Source organism: Lepidochelys kempii, chromosome 8 (genome assembly GCF_965140285.1).
Source record: "Lepidochelys kempii isolate rLepKem1 chromosome 8, rLepKem1.hap1, whole genome shotgun sequence".
NCBI classification, from domain to species: domain Eukaryota; kingdom Metazoa; phylum Chordata; order Testudines; family Cheloniidae; genus Lepidochelys; species Lepidochelys kempii.
The window spans coordinates 85,165,837-85,182,740 of record NC_136387.1 but is presented as its reverse complement, the minus strand read 5'-3'; the positions used below and the strand labels follow the sequence as shown (position 1 = coordinate 85,182,740).

At 37.3% G+C, this 16,904-nt stretch overlaps 1 protein-coding gene across 3 annotated transcripts in view; it reads right to left on the bottom strand.

The window, feature by feature from the left end:
* LRRIQ3 (leucine rich repeats and IQ motif containing 3) overlaps positions 1–16,904 on the bottom strand; it is a 100,051-nt gene that overhangs the window by 71,110 nt on the left and 12,037 nt on the right. For all 3 annotated transcript variants that reach the window (XM_073357335.2, XM_073357336.2, XM_073357333.2), the window contains one exon: positions 13,795–13,928. In XM_073357335.2, coding sequence (XP_073213436.1) covers positions 13,795–13,928 — 134 coding nt within the window. The remainder of the gene's footprint in view (positions 1–13,794; positions 13,929–16,904) is intronic.

Here is a 16,904-nt window from a genome sequence, read left to right as displayed (position 1 = left end):
ACACTCATGTCTGACCCTGTACTAAGGGCCCCAGACTTTGACAAACCGTTCCTAGTAACCACAGATGCGTCCGAGCGTGGGGTGGGAGCAGTTTTAATGCAGAAAGGACCTGATCAAGAATTCCACCCTGTAGTGTTTCTCAGCAAAAAACTGTCTGAGAGGGAAAGCAACTGGTCAGTCACTGAAAAAGAATGTTACGCCATTGTCTACGCTCTGGAAAAGCTACGCCCATACATTTGGGGACGGCGTTTCCACCTGCAAACCGACCATGCTGCACTGAAGTGTCTTCACACTGTCAAAGAAACTAACAAAAAACTTCTTCAGTGGAGTTTAGCTCTCCAAGATTTTGATTTCGACATCCAACACATCTCAGGAGCTTCTAACAAAGTGGCTGATGCACTCTCCCATGAAAGTTTCCCAGAATCAACTGGTTAAAATCGACCTTGAGATGTAGAAAATATTGTTAGTCTTTATGTACTTGGTAGTATATTTGCATTTGCATATGCATGTGTCTTATTAACTCTGTTTTTCCTCGAGCTCCAGGAAGAAATCCCAGCCAGTGTTTCACCCTAGCTGAGATTTGGGGGGCGTGTCATAAATATAAAGGGAAGGGTAAACCCCTTTGAAATCCCTCCTGGCCAGGGGAAAGCTCCTCTCACCTGTAAAGGGTTAAGAAGCTAAAGGTAACCTCGCTGGCACCTGACCAAAATGACCAATGAGGAGACAAGATACTTTCAAAAGCTGGGAGGAGGGAGAGAAACAAAGGGTCTGTGTCTGTCTATATGCTGTTTCTGCCAGGAATAGACCAGGAATGGAGTTCTTAGAACTTTTAGTAAGTAATCTAGCTAGTCTTGGCTCCATCACTCTTTCTTCTGATTTCCCTAAGTCTCCTGGCTCTTCCTCTAATTTTCTCATTATCTCCTCTGACTTGCCTCTTCTTTTTCCAGTATCTCCACTGCTTTCTCTCCATTCCAGGGCAAGCCCTTGATGGGCTGAAGAGGTTTTGCACTGTGCTATCCCCCACAGTGCTGGCTAATTCAGGAACCCTGGTCACACATGGCTGCTCTGATATTCAGCTGGGAATGGACAGTCAACAACAGCTCATTGTAGCAGGAAGGAGAAGCAGCAGTCTTCAGGATGGGGACTGTAACTTATATATGTTTGTATGGCTCCTAAAAGCCCCAGTCAGGATGAGGTGCTATCAAAATAATTAATAATACCTTCGAGATTCCTGAAAAGATTGTGGTATAGACTTTCTGAAGTACTGTAACTGGGATGGCAGTTTCCTTGAATTCCCCTACAGGTAAATCCTAATATACTGCCAAAAGTCTTTATTCCTCCAACACCATAATGACTGCAGGGTCATTTGCTGAACCATTCACTTTTCTCTTTGTGGATTAATATCTGAAGGGCAGTTGGGAATTCCACTTGAACAGGGGCCATCAGAAGCCAGAATAAGTTATATCAGCCTTAAGGCTGCTCTAACTTGCATCAAGGCACACCAAGTATTCTGGGCACTGGGGGAACGTGAAGATAGCTTTAAGCTATCTTTCCCCCCAACCCACTTGGTAAAATAGGGCCTGGAATACGTAAGGATCTGAGCCTGAGTGTGTTTCTTCTGAGTCTTCAATTAACACACAGCTTGTGCATTCCTGCTGACTGGGAACATCAATTCAGTTACGGAGCACTTATTATCTTTTGTGTTTCATTAGTTTCCAAAGGTCCCAGTTAGGCTCAGGGCCCCAACCCACTATAAAGACACATAGAAAGTCCCTCGTCCAGAAGAATTTACAATCTAAGAAGACAAAAAGAAACCTACCACCCACAAATGAATGCTGAGATGAAAAGATAGAGCATACTGTGCAAGTACAAGCAAAATTATCAGGGAGATGGCAGATATATATCAGTCCTGCCACTCTTTTCAAGGTTGGATAAATGATGCTGTCAGGGGGCCACAGTTGCCATTGTTCCTCAAGTGTGGGGTGCAGCTTGGCACTACAGTTTGGACCTTGTCTGAGTTTCTCTGAGTCCAATAAGAATATTAGATTAGCCTGATTTAACCCATGAATCCTTGGCTATTAATGATGCTTAGATTAAAAATGAACCCAGGTAAGAGGGGTGGAAGTTCCTATTTTAAGGTAAAAAGAACAGGAGTACTTGTGGCACCTTAGAGACAAACAAATTTATTTGAGCATAAGCTTTCGTGAGCTACAGCTCACTTCATCAGATGCATGCAGTGGAAAATACAGTAGGAGGATTTTTTATACACAAAGAACATGAAATAATGGGTGTTACCATACACACTGTAACGAGTGATCAGGTAAGGTGAGCTAATTTAACGGTGTCCAGTTTGCAAATTAATTCCAATTCAGCAGTCTCTCATTGGACTCTGTTTTTGAAGGTTTTTTTGGCATATATCACATTGGTAGATGTGCAGGCCAATGTGATATGTGCCCGCAATGCCCCTCTGCCATGTACATTGGCCAAACCAGACAGTCTCTACGTAAAAGAATAAATGGATACAAATCAGACGTCAAGAATTATAACATTCAAAAACAAGTCGGAGAACACTTCAATCTCTCTGGTCACTCGATTACAGACCTAAAAGTGGCAATATTACAACAACAAAAACTTCAAAAACAGACTCCAAAGAGAGACTGCTGAATTGGAATTAATTTGCAAACTGGACACCATTAAATTAGGCTTGAATAAAGACTGGCAGTGGATGTGTCATTACACAAAGTAAAACTATTTCCCCATGTTTATTTCCCCCACACACACACACACACACACTGTTCCTCACACATTCTTGTCAACTGCTGGAAATGACCCTCCTTGATTATCACTACAAAAGGTTTTTTTTTCTCTCCTGCTGGCAATAGCTTACCTTACCTGATCACTCATTACAGTGTGTATGGTAACACCCACTGTTTCATGTTCTCTGTGTATATAGAATCCCCCTACTGTATTTTCCACTGCATGCATCCGATGAAGTGAGCTGTAGCTCACGAAAGCTTATGCTCAAACAGATTTGTTAGTGCCTAAGGTGCCACAAGTACTCCTTTTTCTTTTTGCGGATACAGACTAACACGGCTGCTACTCTGAAACCTATTTTAAGGTAATGAACTTTATGACACAAGGCCACATTGGGACAGTTTTACTCAAAAAGAATCGTTCTTTACACCTCAAGCAGTCTCACTGGTTTCAGTAGGACTACTTGGGGAGTATTTTATTTTATCTGAGCAAAAGTATCACCCTCTGACCCCAGAATCTGTTAAAACAGGCTTTATTTAGCATGCTACTAAGTTTTGGCTCAGTTACAGATGGCACCAAGGGGAGAAAGGAAAGGTTAAAATGGCCTGCTGGAGTATAAATGAGCAAAATTACAGTTGAAGAAACTAAGACAAGGTTCAGTGAGTTGTTTAGGGCATGAAAGAATAATTGCAGAAGCAAGTATGAGAGGAGAGCATGCTAGCTGACAGCATTAGGAAGAACAAGTTATATTTGAATCTATTAAATGGTAAAAGAGGGAAAGATTATTACAGGACTACTCAAATCTACACTGACTTCAATTTGACAGATGTGAGAATGGATCTAAGGATGGCCAAGGAGCTAAAAAAGTTCTGGGCTGATGAACATGTCCAAATAAACAAACACACTGCAAGCACCAGTAAGAGAATCAGCTCTCCTGCCATTTTTTGTTCATGCTTCACTAATCATTATAAGGTCATCAGTGACATGCATTCATTCTTCTACCTTAAAGACACCTTGGTGTTGTATCAGATCCTTCTTGCTAAACTTACTTTCTAGCATATTGCAATGGGGAGGAAATTATCCAAAGTTTGGTTTAAAATAATGTTCTAAGAGCCCTTATGCAATAAAAATCTCACTAAAAGTCACGACTCATCTTGTGTGGTTATTATTTTTCAGCCTTATAGTGGTGGTATGCTTTATCTTCCATATTACCAATAATGAGCTAATAAATACTGTTACTTGGGTTACTCTGGATATAACGTTTACCAACAACTACAGGATGATACAAAACAGGAAGCAAAATCATGAGGCCTGTTACAGCACAGGAGGCATTATTTCTCCCTAGTGAAACAATTTTTTCCCAAACTATCAAAATGCCATGTTTACAGATGTGTTGGGTCAAACAGATTACATTTGTTAAATTTACACACAATTCACCTACTAAAAAGCAGTAAGTCCAACAGGGCATGAGAATGAGAACTTGTTTCCTTCATTTCAACTTCAGCTTCTGAGGAACATGGAAGACCACACTTTTGTCTTTCGGAGACTCTCAGTACAGCAGAGGTTGACGCTGAAGCACACCTAACCACACCTGCCCCACCAACTCCATCATTTTAACGTTTTGGCAATGCTTAGTCCACAGACTTTTTCTTGAAATGTGGGAAATTGTCACTTTCCCAGAGAAAAACTTTATCTATGTCCGAAATAACACAGAACCTGTCACTCTTCATAAGTATAGATGATCAACAAAATTATCCTTGGAACACAGAATATGGGTTGGGATTTTCAATCTCCAAGTAAAACTGGATTAAAATATCACTGAAACAAATTGAAATAAGTGTTTGAAATGAGGCTCAATACCCAGAGAAATGTCATAATCCTATATCAGTCCTGGTTATCACCCTGATGGATAGAATACAAAGAAAGAACTGATTCTCAAGAAAGAAATGTGAAGCTGCAAAAAACCCTAAAACCTAAAAATATTTCTCAACAGATATAATCTAGGAGATATTTGTGTTTATTGTATGTTCTGCAAAAGGAAATTTTAAAATTGACTCCAGTTGAGAATACGGTGTGATGGACTCAGCCCAGCTAGTTAATGTTCATAATTACCCTCTTCCTTGAAATCGGTAAGTCAGTAAAAGGACAGTCTAAGCTTCTAACCCAAGGCTGGTTGTTCTTAGGTTTCCTTCTGTGGCCTAGCTCTTAAGGTCCTTTAGCCAAAAGAGACATTCCCAAACCTTCTATTTCCTGATTGGAACTAACTGGACCCAGATAGCAGCAGTAGTTACCCTGAATCTTAATGCAAGATTTTATTAACACCTGGGCCTAGGACAAATTCAGTGCCTTACTCAGAGAATCCATAAACTTCATTGGTAAAATCCTGGCCCCAATGAAGTCAATAGCAAAACTCCCAATGACTGCCATGAGACCTGGATTTCAATGGGTATGCCTTCATGTCTCTATACTACTTCCTCTGCCTCTGCAGTTCCTTATAGATAAATTCAGTTTCCATAAGATGGCACTATGCCATGCATGTGTGGTATGATCATCTTAGTCATCCAGAATGCAATAAAGAGCTCAGGATTCCTAACAAAGATCTTAGAGCATGCAATGTTATTACTACACATTTTTCTCTAAACAGTTGTGTAGTGGACATCAGTAACCAACAGATGAACAACTGATTGCAAGGAATTGGGGAAGGGACTGTCTTTTTGTTCTGTGTTTGTAAACTGGTTCATGACTATGGCTCCTAACTGCTATGGTAATACAAATAATACATAAACAATTGTGGGAAACTCCTATTCTTATAAAACATGCCATGGGCTCTTTTATGGCCATACACAGCAAACAGGATCATGGTTTTTAATGTGTCATCTTAAAATCACACAGAGTACACTGCTCACCTTATCTACTACAGAAATATGAAGAACAAAGTTTACCCCACTGTAATTTGAAACTGGAGTTCTACAGTCTTGATATTCAAAGCTAAGGCTTAGTGAACTCAGCCATTCAGGGTGATGTGCAGGATTTTTTTGTTTTCTGTCTAGTCTCAAAACTAACCTATCTTTGTCTGTGTTTCACTATTTTAATATTGTATCTACTGTATAGGAGACTGCCTTTGGTCTTTCTCTATGAAATCATGACCTGGATAAGAACTGCCTACCTATGGTTTATTGTACTTGACATTGCATTCATTCAAACATCTCGGGAGAACACTTTTTCATTCCAGAGATAAGCAGGCAGGGGAGAGTACATAAATATGTAAGAGCAATCCAAAGTTTATGAGAACTACAAGTAGTAAATTTGATATGATGCACCTAGTCCCTTTGAAGCTCCTTGTGTTTCTTGCTGGATAAATGTATTTTCTTCAGAAATATAATCTAAACATTCAAGGAGAAGAGTTTTTCTCCCTTTTGATGTAATATTGCTTTGATGATCCATGAATACATTCTTATTCTAGACATCACGGATGATAAATAAAAACTTTAAAGGTATAACCCTGTTCTACAAGACTATGAGAATATAACCTACATCATGACAATGATAGAAGAACAACTGTATGTTAAAATGCCAACTATGCAAAAGTTCAAGTCTCAATAAAATGATTGCTCCAAAAACACAAGGAGGAAGAGAATGAATACAAATTGTCACAAGCCTTGTAAAAACACAAATAAAACACACAAACAACGAAGTGAAACCAAAATATGTAGTATTACCTAGAGAACCAAGTTGCATCAAACTGTATTTTCATAACAGACTTGAGTGAAGAAGTGGTTAAGCCAAAAAAAAAATGTCTACTAATTGAAACAACAATTATTTTGCCAGAGTAGGGAAGGATAGAAGTCAAATGGCGTAGAACCAAATTCTGCCTTCAATTACCCATATGCCCCATCACCAAAGTCCGTTGGGATCCCATGGATGTAACTGAGGGCAGAATTTTCCTTTAATAATAATACTCTGCACTTTCATACATAGATCTCATAGTGCTTTAAAAGGGTAGGTATTGTCCCCATTTTACAAATGGAGAAAAAAACTGGAGCACAGTATGATTAAGTAACCTGCCCAAAGTCACACAGCAAATCAGTGGCAAAGTTTGGAGTAGAATCCCAGTCTCCTAACTTCCAGCTTGACACTCAGTCCATTTCTAGACCACAGCTTCCCTAACCCTTCAACAATAATCCAAATTTTGGTAAGGAACAGGGAAATCTGTCAACTTTTCCTCTGAGAGCAGAGCTTACATCAACTAACTAATACTTCTTCACTACAATGGCCACTGAATAGTTCTGATAAATCAAGTGAGATGGCTGTTATATTTCAGAGAGCACTCACACTTATCAATTGCTCTATGTAGGGAAAAAGTTACTGGATATTGCCTCACTTTATCAGGAACCATAAGAACAACTGTGCATAACCTTTATCAATATTGCTGAGTGAAGTGAAAGTACAAGTATTTTTCCATAAAATCTTGTATAGAGGCCCTTGAAAGAGGGAGGTGGATTGATTAGATGGACCCAACTGGGATTTCAGTAAAACTCCTATCAAAACTGTCTCAGTGAATATTACTGGACTTAAAAGTAAATCCTAGGATTTGGAATTTAGGAAGTATTTATCTCAATTTGATTTAGTTTTCTCCAGGAAATTTGGCTTTCAAAGAATAAGCCATTCTACTTACTGGGCTTTGACTCCTTTTAAAGGGGTATTAAGAGTGCAAAAGGGGTAGACCTGTAAGTGGTCTGGCATTCTGATTTCTATTAAATTAAATGTTATAACTATCAAGTTAACACCTGACAATCCATGTTTTCAGGCCTACAATAATATTTTCCCAGATTAATCTATTCTTTTAGTCCTGCATGTTTATTTGGTCTCTTTGGTTTCCCTTTTTTATAATGAGTCTGTCAGCAGAGCTTGAATCTCTCATTAACCTGCTTCTGGAAAAGTTTCCATCAGCAATCTTTGTGCTTTGGGGAAATTTAATGCCTAGGCACTGGAGATAAGGATTTTTTTTATTTTTTCCTCCAACTTGGTAAATGTTGCCTTTATTTTTCCCTAGTCATTCTATGGACAGGGTGAGATATATTCCTACAATGTACATTCTTTTAATTTTAAATAGATTTTGGCTGGAGGTTTTGAATAATAGAAGAGGTGATGATCTGAAAGGTTATTTCACATGCATCTCTTCTAGAGTGAGCAGTGTGATTGATGATATCACAGTTCTATTTTAAAATGGTCTTGTTTCTCAAACTTTATAGTAGCTTTTAAACCAGACAGTGATCATCAACTGCAATGCGGGTGCATTTCTGCTCTTTCACTACTTTATCCTGAGATAAATTGTATCTCACTCATGATTTTGAAGCTGTAAGCTCAAGCCAAATTAAGTGGAATCCAAGTCTAAAATCAGAGAGAAACTCACATCCAATTATTTGTTAGCTTTGGAGAACCGGCTTTTGGACCTTAATGACCCAGCACAAGCTCACACCATATTTACTGAGATTATTAAAAAAATTACAAGATGACTTGACCAGCAAAAATGGGATATTTTCATTATTCAAAAGTTAAAAGAATGTGCTATGATTTTTTGAATTGCTTCTGTTATGAGACACCGCTTCCGAATATAAGGGTAGTAACAATGGTTCCACTGAGTCTATTAAGAAAAATTGAATTAGAGGGCCCTTTGGAAGGAATTTGAACTTGCTGCCACAGAGGAAAAATCATCTCTATTTTGGAATTGGTGGGAATGGGATTCAATCTTAACACCAGACATGCTTGGGAGACTCACATTTTTCTGCCTTTTGTAATGACATTCCATCTATCAGTCATTTGTTATGGTCTATCTCAGTGGACCTCACCATCTCTAGAATGGACTCAGTCTCCACCAGGGAAGCTAGAATACTGATCAACCAAAAATGCCATAGCAAAGCTCCTGGGGAGGATTTTATCCTAGCCGTAGCTTACAAGAACAATATTGATTGGTGGGACCTGTCGAAGTAAAATTATTTACTAAAATAGTATAGGGATTTTTTCCTCCATCTTTTGAGAAACCTTCACAGCCAGTGTCCAGAGTTAGGATAGAGTGGAAAGATAACCTAACTGATCCCATCACAAGGGGTTCCACCAGGTAAACTTATTGGCCCCTTTCCTTTCTAATTTGTTAAAGAGGCTGTGGTTATTTTAGAAGGGTCGCCGTATTTTACCCTCAAAATTTTGGACTGATTTGTGTCAAGTCCTTCCTTATGCAGATGACAGGATTTTGCTGTCTCAGATTCCACTGGACTTGAAACATTTGTTAAGGGATTGTAGCTTTTTGCCTGACCATAAATTATAAGAAAATGAAAGTAATTTCCTTTGGCCACAATCTACATACCAAAACAGCATAAATAGAAGACTGATGGCCATTATATTGAACAGGTCAGGTTCTTCCCACCTTTTGGGTATTTGTTTCATATATAATGACCAACGAGACCAACATACAGAGGAGAGCCTTAAGCTATGTGCAAGCAGTGCTTCGTTTCATCCATGTCCATGGGAGCAATTTAATTGCAGTGCCCAAATATTATATGGTTAGGAAATCTGGGGCTGAAGAGATTTTAATTGCTAAAAGTTTGTGCAAAACAAATTTTTAAGAAGAATGCTTGGCCTCCCAACTTACAGCTCAGTTGCTTTACTTAGGGCACAGGTAAGAGAATTCACCTCTTTGATCAAAGCTCAGTACCATTATAGCACTTACAGGCTGTGTATTCTGCATATAAATTTAGAGCACCTAACAAGGTAAAATCTGGAGGAACAGCTTAACAAGACATAAACTTTAGACTTCCTCTAGTTTTTGCAAGCCCATTTCTTGGAATTCTCAGAACTTGACCTGACTAGGACTGTGTGCAAGAGTGTGAAATCTGTAATTAAGCTTAGAATAGAAGATATTTACACATATGTGGATATGTCAGTCATCCATCAAATAAATAAGTCCCCTTGGCTTCCTCCTCTAAAGAACATTCATAATTATGAGAAATATTTGGCTATTTTGAACAACACTATGTTACGGAGGGCCTTTTCAGCTCTCCATTTTCTCCCTATTTGCAGTTGGCCTATTTAGAAAGGAGGTATACTGGAACTGAGAGACAAAATCATTTTTGCCTATGTAGGTCTGACCAACCTGAAGATTTACCAGACTATCTACTTTCTTTTAATCTCCATAACTTGTTTTAGAAGCCTTTTGCTGCACCAACTCAAAAACTAGCATACTCACTATGTAATGAAAATGTTTTGGTTATATGGGCTGTCACTATATTTGCCTCATTGGCAGCAAAACCAAGAAAATATATGTGAAGGAAAAAGTTCCTTATAATCTAAATGAACCAATGAATTTCTAACCTTTGTTATCTTATTTTTATATGTTGATGGAGGGGGGAGGAAATTCTTAAAACATGTAACTGATTCTTGGAGAAGTGCCGATCTTATGTTTTTGTTTATTTTACTAAGTTGTATTGATTTTAAATTTTTTATTTTGCTAAAGCTAAGGTTCTAAATTAATAAACTTGACTTTGCCTAAATAAGTCACATTCAAAAATAACAAATAGTGTTAAAGAAATACTTGTGGAAATGTCAATGTTTCTGAGTCAAAAATGGCTGTTATTTATTTCAGCATGGCTGACATGTCCTTGTGTCAGAAAGCTCCAGTGAGACAGAGAATTTTTTCTCTGCATTTCTTTGCATACCATTTTAAAAGACGGTATATATACTTTAAATTGGAAGGGTTGGGGGAAAGGGGTTATTTAGTGTACCAAGAGTTTTGTTTTAAAATTAACTTATTTTTATTTAGATTACAGACAGAAACTTCCATCCCCACAGCACATACACACCCTTCTATTGATATAGTTCTCCTAAATTCCTTCCCCATTATCTACAGACAGAAAGACTGGGCTATTGGTATTTAAATTAAGCATGCCAAATTTTTGTATGAATATTTTGATTTCTTTTGTATAGTACTACTCCATACTACAGACAACTCTTTTATTAATTATTGTGGAGTTAGAATAAAAGCTGTGGGAATTAAAACATTTCTGTTAGCAACTTGTTTTCCTTTCTTCTGCCACAAGACATGAAACTTGAAGAACATATCAATATTCAGAATTTACAACATATACAGTGCTCCCAAAACATAAACTCTGCCATGCTGCACATGCTGTAATTATAGTACACTTTAACACACAAAAATACATTAAATTACATTTAACAAATGAAATGGGAATAGAAAACACTGCTTATGTGCAATGAGGCTGAGTTAACGTTACAGAAGCTAGCTTAGTTTTTGGAAATTCCTAACTTGATATATCTAACTTCAATAATGCACAATTACTAGTTTTTGCATTTTATTTCACTTTTTTAAAGGAAACAATGAAAAAGACAACTTCTGCAGTTCTTTAACTCAGGAACTTAAAAATACCATTGCAAACACCAATGGATATTGTAAATTCACTGATTCAGGACTAAAGACTCCCTGGTCATCTTATAAACTCTGCATGCTCCCAGTCATTCTAATGAAAGCATTTTAACTAGGGAATCTTTAAAAACCTTTAACTATTCACCCAAATTTATGAATACATGTTGAAATTTCCATAAAAAGAACCTTGTCAATTTCTTCTGAAATTGAAATTAGTGGGGGGAAAGTTTTCTATATCTCAATTACATGAACTTTTTGACTATTTGGAAACTTAGGTTCATGATGAATACTGATGCCCATTTATTAAGAAATGCCTCACATAGAGAATACATGCGTGAGCTGTACTGGCTTCCAATTAATTTCTTGGTAGAATTTCAGGTGTTCGCTTTTACATGTAAAGTCATAATTGATTTGGATCCAGGCAGCCCAAGGGCCTCTTTCCCTCTGTGATATTACTAAAGATGTGATCGCTGGGATGCTCTAATAGCTCTAATCAGATTTAAAAGAGACAGACAGATAGTAGGGTATTTTCTGTAAATAGTTCTTGATTCTCAAAGTCACTCCTACACTTGGCCTGAAAGAGCCCAAGTTGTTAACCATTAGGGAGCAGTGCAAGGTTCATGTAACTCTTCAGGATTTTTCATTGGTTTGATGAGGATTTTTTTTAAATGTCATGTTGCTTTATATCATTGAACTGAGACCTGGTTTGGAGTGGGTGAGCCGTTAATCCTTAAGCTGTACATACTTTGTTTTCTTTGTTTGCATAGCATTTACACCTTTAGGCACTTTTGGGGGAAAAATCCACTTGATTTTTAAAAAATTAAAATATTATATGGTAAATTCTTTCCCTTATATCATAACTTCATTTTTTGTCTCTCTCAAATACTTCTTCCTCTCTCCTTATGGACAATATGTACAGATTAGTCATACTGATTGCCAGTTGATGGTTGCTTTGTGTGCTTTTCCTTTACTTTAAATTTGGTTTTAACATATTTCCATAAATATTTAATGACAAAATGGTATAAGGGAGGTGGCAGTGGAGGAGAGTTCTCTTCACAGGCCAAATTTCTCATTTCAAATCAAGGCCAATGACTGGAATCTGCACTATGCCTGTTTCTGGTCTGCAATATTCCCTAAACTGATGTGCTACTGGTCTTCAGCGGAGGATGCTGTGGAACCACATTATCAAGTTTCAACTAGTCCAGCCCATACCATCGCCTGCCAAATGCTACATGCTTGCACCCAGAAAACCCCCTGGAAAAGTGCTCTGTGGTAGAGTCCTGCAGCAGGACTGGGATCCTGTGGGTCCTGCATGACCCGCTGCCATAATAGCAGGATGGGGTAAAATGTACTTTGTTGCAGGTGGGAGTGGGTGGGGGGGGAAAAGAGTGCGGTAATTTGTAGGAAAATACTAAATCTCTCATCAGTTTGTCATAAATAGAATTTCAGAAATGCACAGGAAATTTTTCCCTTTTTTTAAAATAAAGGTTTTAATACTTAAATTTAAGTGGGGAATAAAAAGAGATTTGATGTCTATTACAACAAGAGTTAAAGCATTTTTTACATGGTTTAAGCAACATTTCTTTTATTCTTTCAGTGGTAAAAATTGTGTGTGAATTCTGTTTATATATATATACACACAGTAAAAACTGTGTTATCTGGCACTTTACCAACTGGAAAGCTCTAGAAACCAGCATTTCTGATATCTCTGATTTCTGATCCGGGCGGTGTTCACCTCAGGCGGCTCCCTGCAAGCAGAAACATGTCCCTGCTGCTTCTAGATGAAGGAACAGCTATGGGGGCTCCACCCACCCCAAGCATTGGGAACCATGGCTAATGGGAGCTGCAAGGACAGTGCCTGTGAACGGAGGCAGCCTGTAGAGCCTCCTGGCTGCACCTCCATCTAGGAGCAGCAGAGACATATCGACGCTTGCAGGGAGCCGCCTGAAGTGAACACCGCCCAGATCCGGCACTCCAAAACCCCTCCTGTGCCCCAAGCCCCTGCCCCGAGCCCCCTCCCGCACCCAAACTCACTCCCTCCACTGGTAAGTATAACTCTTAGTTAACTGGAATTTTTGATTAACCGGCACCCCTCATCCCCCGAACATGCCAGATAAAGCTTTTCCTAGCTTTGCCTGCATAATACATTAACCACATTAACATTGTGGGGTTTGGGGTCTTTTTGTAGCATGAGGGAATCTGGCTCTCTTGCATGATTTGCATGATCTAAGGTTTTTGCAAGTGGGAGTGCGATAAAATGCAAGAAACAATGGAGGAGCTTTCTGCCATTTAGTTAATTGCTATACAGTAAACTAAAGACACATTCAGAGACTCTGCACTTTAGCCATCAAGCAACACAGTAGAATTTTGTTGTACAATTTCTTCAAATACTGTATATTGTAAGCACACAGAACCTTTTTTATTTCTGGAATAGCCATAGGTATATCATTCCTGAAAATTTACCTGCTATATAAAGTGATTACAACTGTGCTGAAGTATTTTATACATTTTCTAAATATGTAGTTATTCTTAGGTACTTATTCTTTTTAAAAAAAGTCTACATTTCCAACCTGAAAAAATTAAATAAAAAAAAATGTACATACCCAAATCTTTTTCTAGTTAAATATCCCCTTATCCATCTTTGAAGAATCACAACTGGTGAGTGATGAGCTAGAATGTGATTGATTTTTGAAATGATATCTTTTACCACATTTATATCCTCCTCAACGGTTGCTTCCTGTATGAATTCAAATGAAAATACGCTGAATATTGTGCCTTAAAATCTGTACTTCTCTAATAAATAATTTTGAAACAATGTATTTTAAAGGGATTATTATTTTAATTTTCATCCCATAGCTAACGATTGAAGGGGAAGAGCAAGGTCTTTTGCTTAAAGAAAACTTAAAACACGCAGAATAAAAAACTGTCAATTTTATTGAAACAAAGGTGAGAAATAATTTATAACCAGAAGCTGAGTCAGTAACCTCCTTCCCATATAAAATAAACACCTGTCGATGAGACTACTCTGCCTAGTGTAGAAATGTCATTCATTTTAAGTTACAGAAAAGCCATTTAGTGCTCTGAACATAAAGATAATCCTAGATTATTACAATATTATTGTTACTGTAGGACAATTAAAATACTGTTTTCTTTCTTCAGTAAAATATCGGAATACCTGAACAGGTTATGAATTATTAGGAATTATGAAAATGAGAATATAGTTTGATTATAAATACAATAAAAAGTAATGTAAAACAAGATACAGCTCAATTTTCTATAGAACTTCATCAAGCCTAAAATGAAAAAAATATATACTTCTCATTTTTCACAAAATTTTATGTCTCTTCTCAGCTACAGGCTCCACCTACTGAACTGTTTAATGGCTAAACCCACACGGAGTTGGCCTAAAATATAGGTTGCTACTTTATACAGCCTGCCGCAGTTACAAACATTCAAATTCAGACAATGTTACTTCCGTCAGACATATCTTCAGCAGTTACTCAAACGGACTGATAAAACTGGTTGTTTAATGGAGGTGGTTTTCTATCATAAGTGGAGTAGAATTATACATAGTACATTTGGATATGCCTAGAAGAGGTCTCTTAAATCAGAAAGATGTCTTATAAGGGTGGGTTTCAAACAGATTTCAATATAAAAGCACATTAAAAATTTTCAAGCATGGCTTTATCATCATATCCTAGGTATAATTTAGAAAAATGATAGAAGGTAATATTTTCAGTGTCTATCCCTCCCCAGAATAGAACTGGTTCCTATTTCAGGGCCCAATACTCTAGCTATTACTAATGTGGGTAGTGCCAATGAAATCAAGTGGTGTCACCCCATTCAGTAACTTGGTGTTTGAAAGGTTACGTTTTCTACTGTTTTTAATTTTTCTATTGTAAACCATCCCAAGAAGCTGGGAAGTTAACTGCACAAATGTTTTGTCATTATAACCTTTTGCTACCACCTTCATTAAGACATAGTCTCATCTCCATTAAAATACTCCCATAAGAAGGAGGGGCAAATAGCATTCTTGAGAGGAGTTTTCCTATTGTCTGCATTTATTGAATGCTTTTTCTCAAGACATGTTAATACTTTAAGTTTCCCAGACTGTTTTCATCCAAATATATTTTGTCACCTTTGGGATTTGTCACCTATGCTTTTGGAACTTCAGAAATGCAGGATTTACGAGCAGCAAAACCACCTCTGAAAGCTATTCCTCTTAGGGCAAAGATTGTGTTTTCAAAAACCACTTTAATAGCATTTATCAATTTCTTTAAAGTTATAAATTTTATTTTAGGCAAAAAATATCATAGGAAGACAGAATCCATTTTTATTTTAGTACGTATGAGTTATGCACATCTCTTATCAGCACAGCTCCAAGTTGCACCTCATTTCTAGTGCATTGTAATGAAAATATTCATGTTTCTAGTTAGGTTTAACATGTTTGTCTTCCACTGCAAAAATCCACCTCTAATTGATGGAGGCTAGGAAGAAACATCCATGCATGATCTTGTACTGACTGTTGTCAGAGAGAGAGAATAGTAAACTACATGTTCTAATGGTCTGATCCACTGTCTCAACACCTATTTTCACAAAATGAGAGGTGTGTACATGCTCCATAGCAACCGTGCCAGAGAACAAACTATAATATTTGGATTCAGATAAGAATATTAAATCTACCCCAGTTCAATGTTGTTCAGATCTAGGGTTTTGGCTCTGCATCATTGCTGATTAATATGTTACAATATTTTCAATTTTTGTTGTGATACAGCAGCTAATTGTCCTATTGAAATAGTAAATGATATTGAAGTTTTTGCGTCATATAATATAGGATTATTACACTTCTGCTCCACAGATTTATTTTATGACATCAGTGTTGTGCAATTCTAGTACAAAAGTATGGCATTTCTTATAACACAATTTTTAACTACCAGTATGATGCATATTGAAGAGAGAAAAATGAGTGATTGATTATAAATAGACTCTGGAAATTATTTGCATAAGCAACAGATTTCTTTCAATGGTATATGGTATAAAAAAAATAAATAAAACATAGTCATTTACAAAACATTAGTCATCAACCTTAGAAGACGTTAGCTTGGATGAATGAGTTTCTGACATGGTGCAGTTATTATCCATAGCCACTGTACATTTAGAAGTATTATATGGCAAATCAATGCTTATTGTCCTATATGCTGGTACTAAGATACGTTTTCTTATATATGACAGGTTTCAGAGTAGCAGCCGTGTTAGTCTGTATCCGCAAAAAGAAAAGGAGGACTTGTGGCACCTTAGAGACTAACAAATTTATTTGAGCATAAGCTTTCATGAGCTACAGCTCACTTCATCGGATGCATTCAGTGGAAAACTTATGCTCAAATAAATTTGTTAGTCTCTAAGGTGCCACTAGTCCTCCTTTTCTTTTTTCTTATATATGTGTGTCAAGTTTTAACCTGTGTGACCCAAGAAACTTTTAATGCCAACTGACAAGGGCAGAGGGGTTGCTGGAATCTCCTGATTCTAGCACATACATTCTTGTTCACCAAATAATGTCATATGAGGTCTCAAATGAAAGCTGGTGTCATACTGGTCAACACTATCATTGTGAAATGTATGTACAGGTACTACTGTGAGGACTAATGCATATATACTGAAAATATATTCTTAAAGTTTGTATCAAGATATTAGTAACTAGCAAAGGTGAAAAACA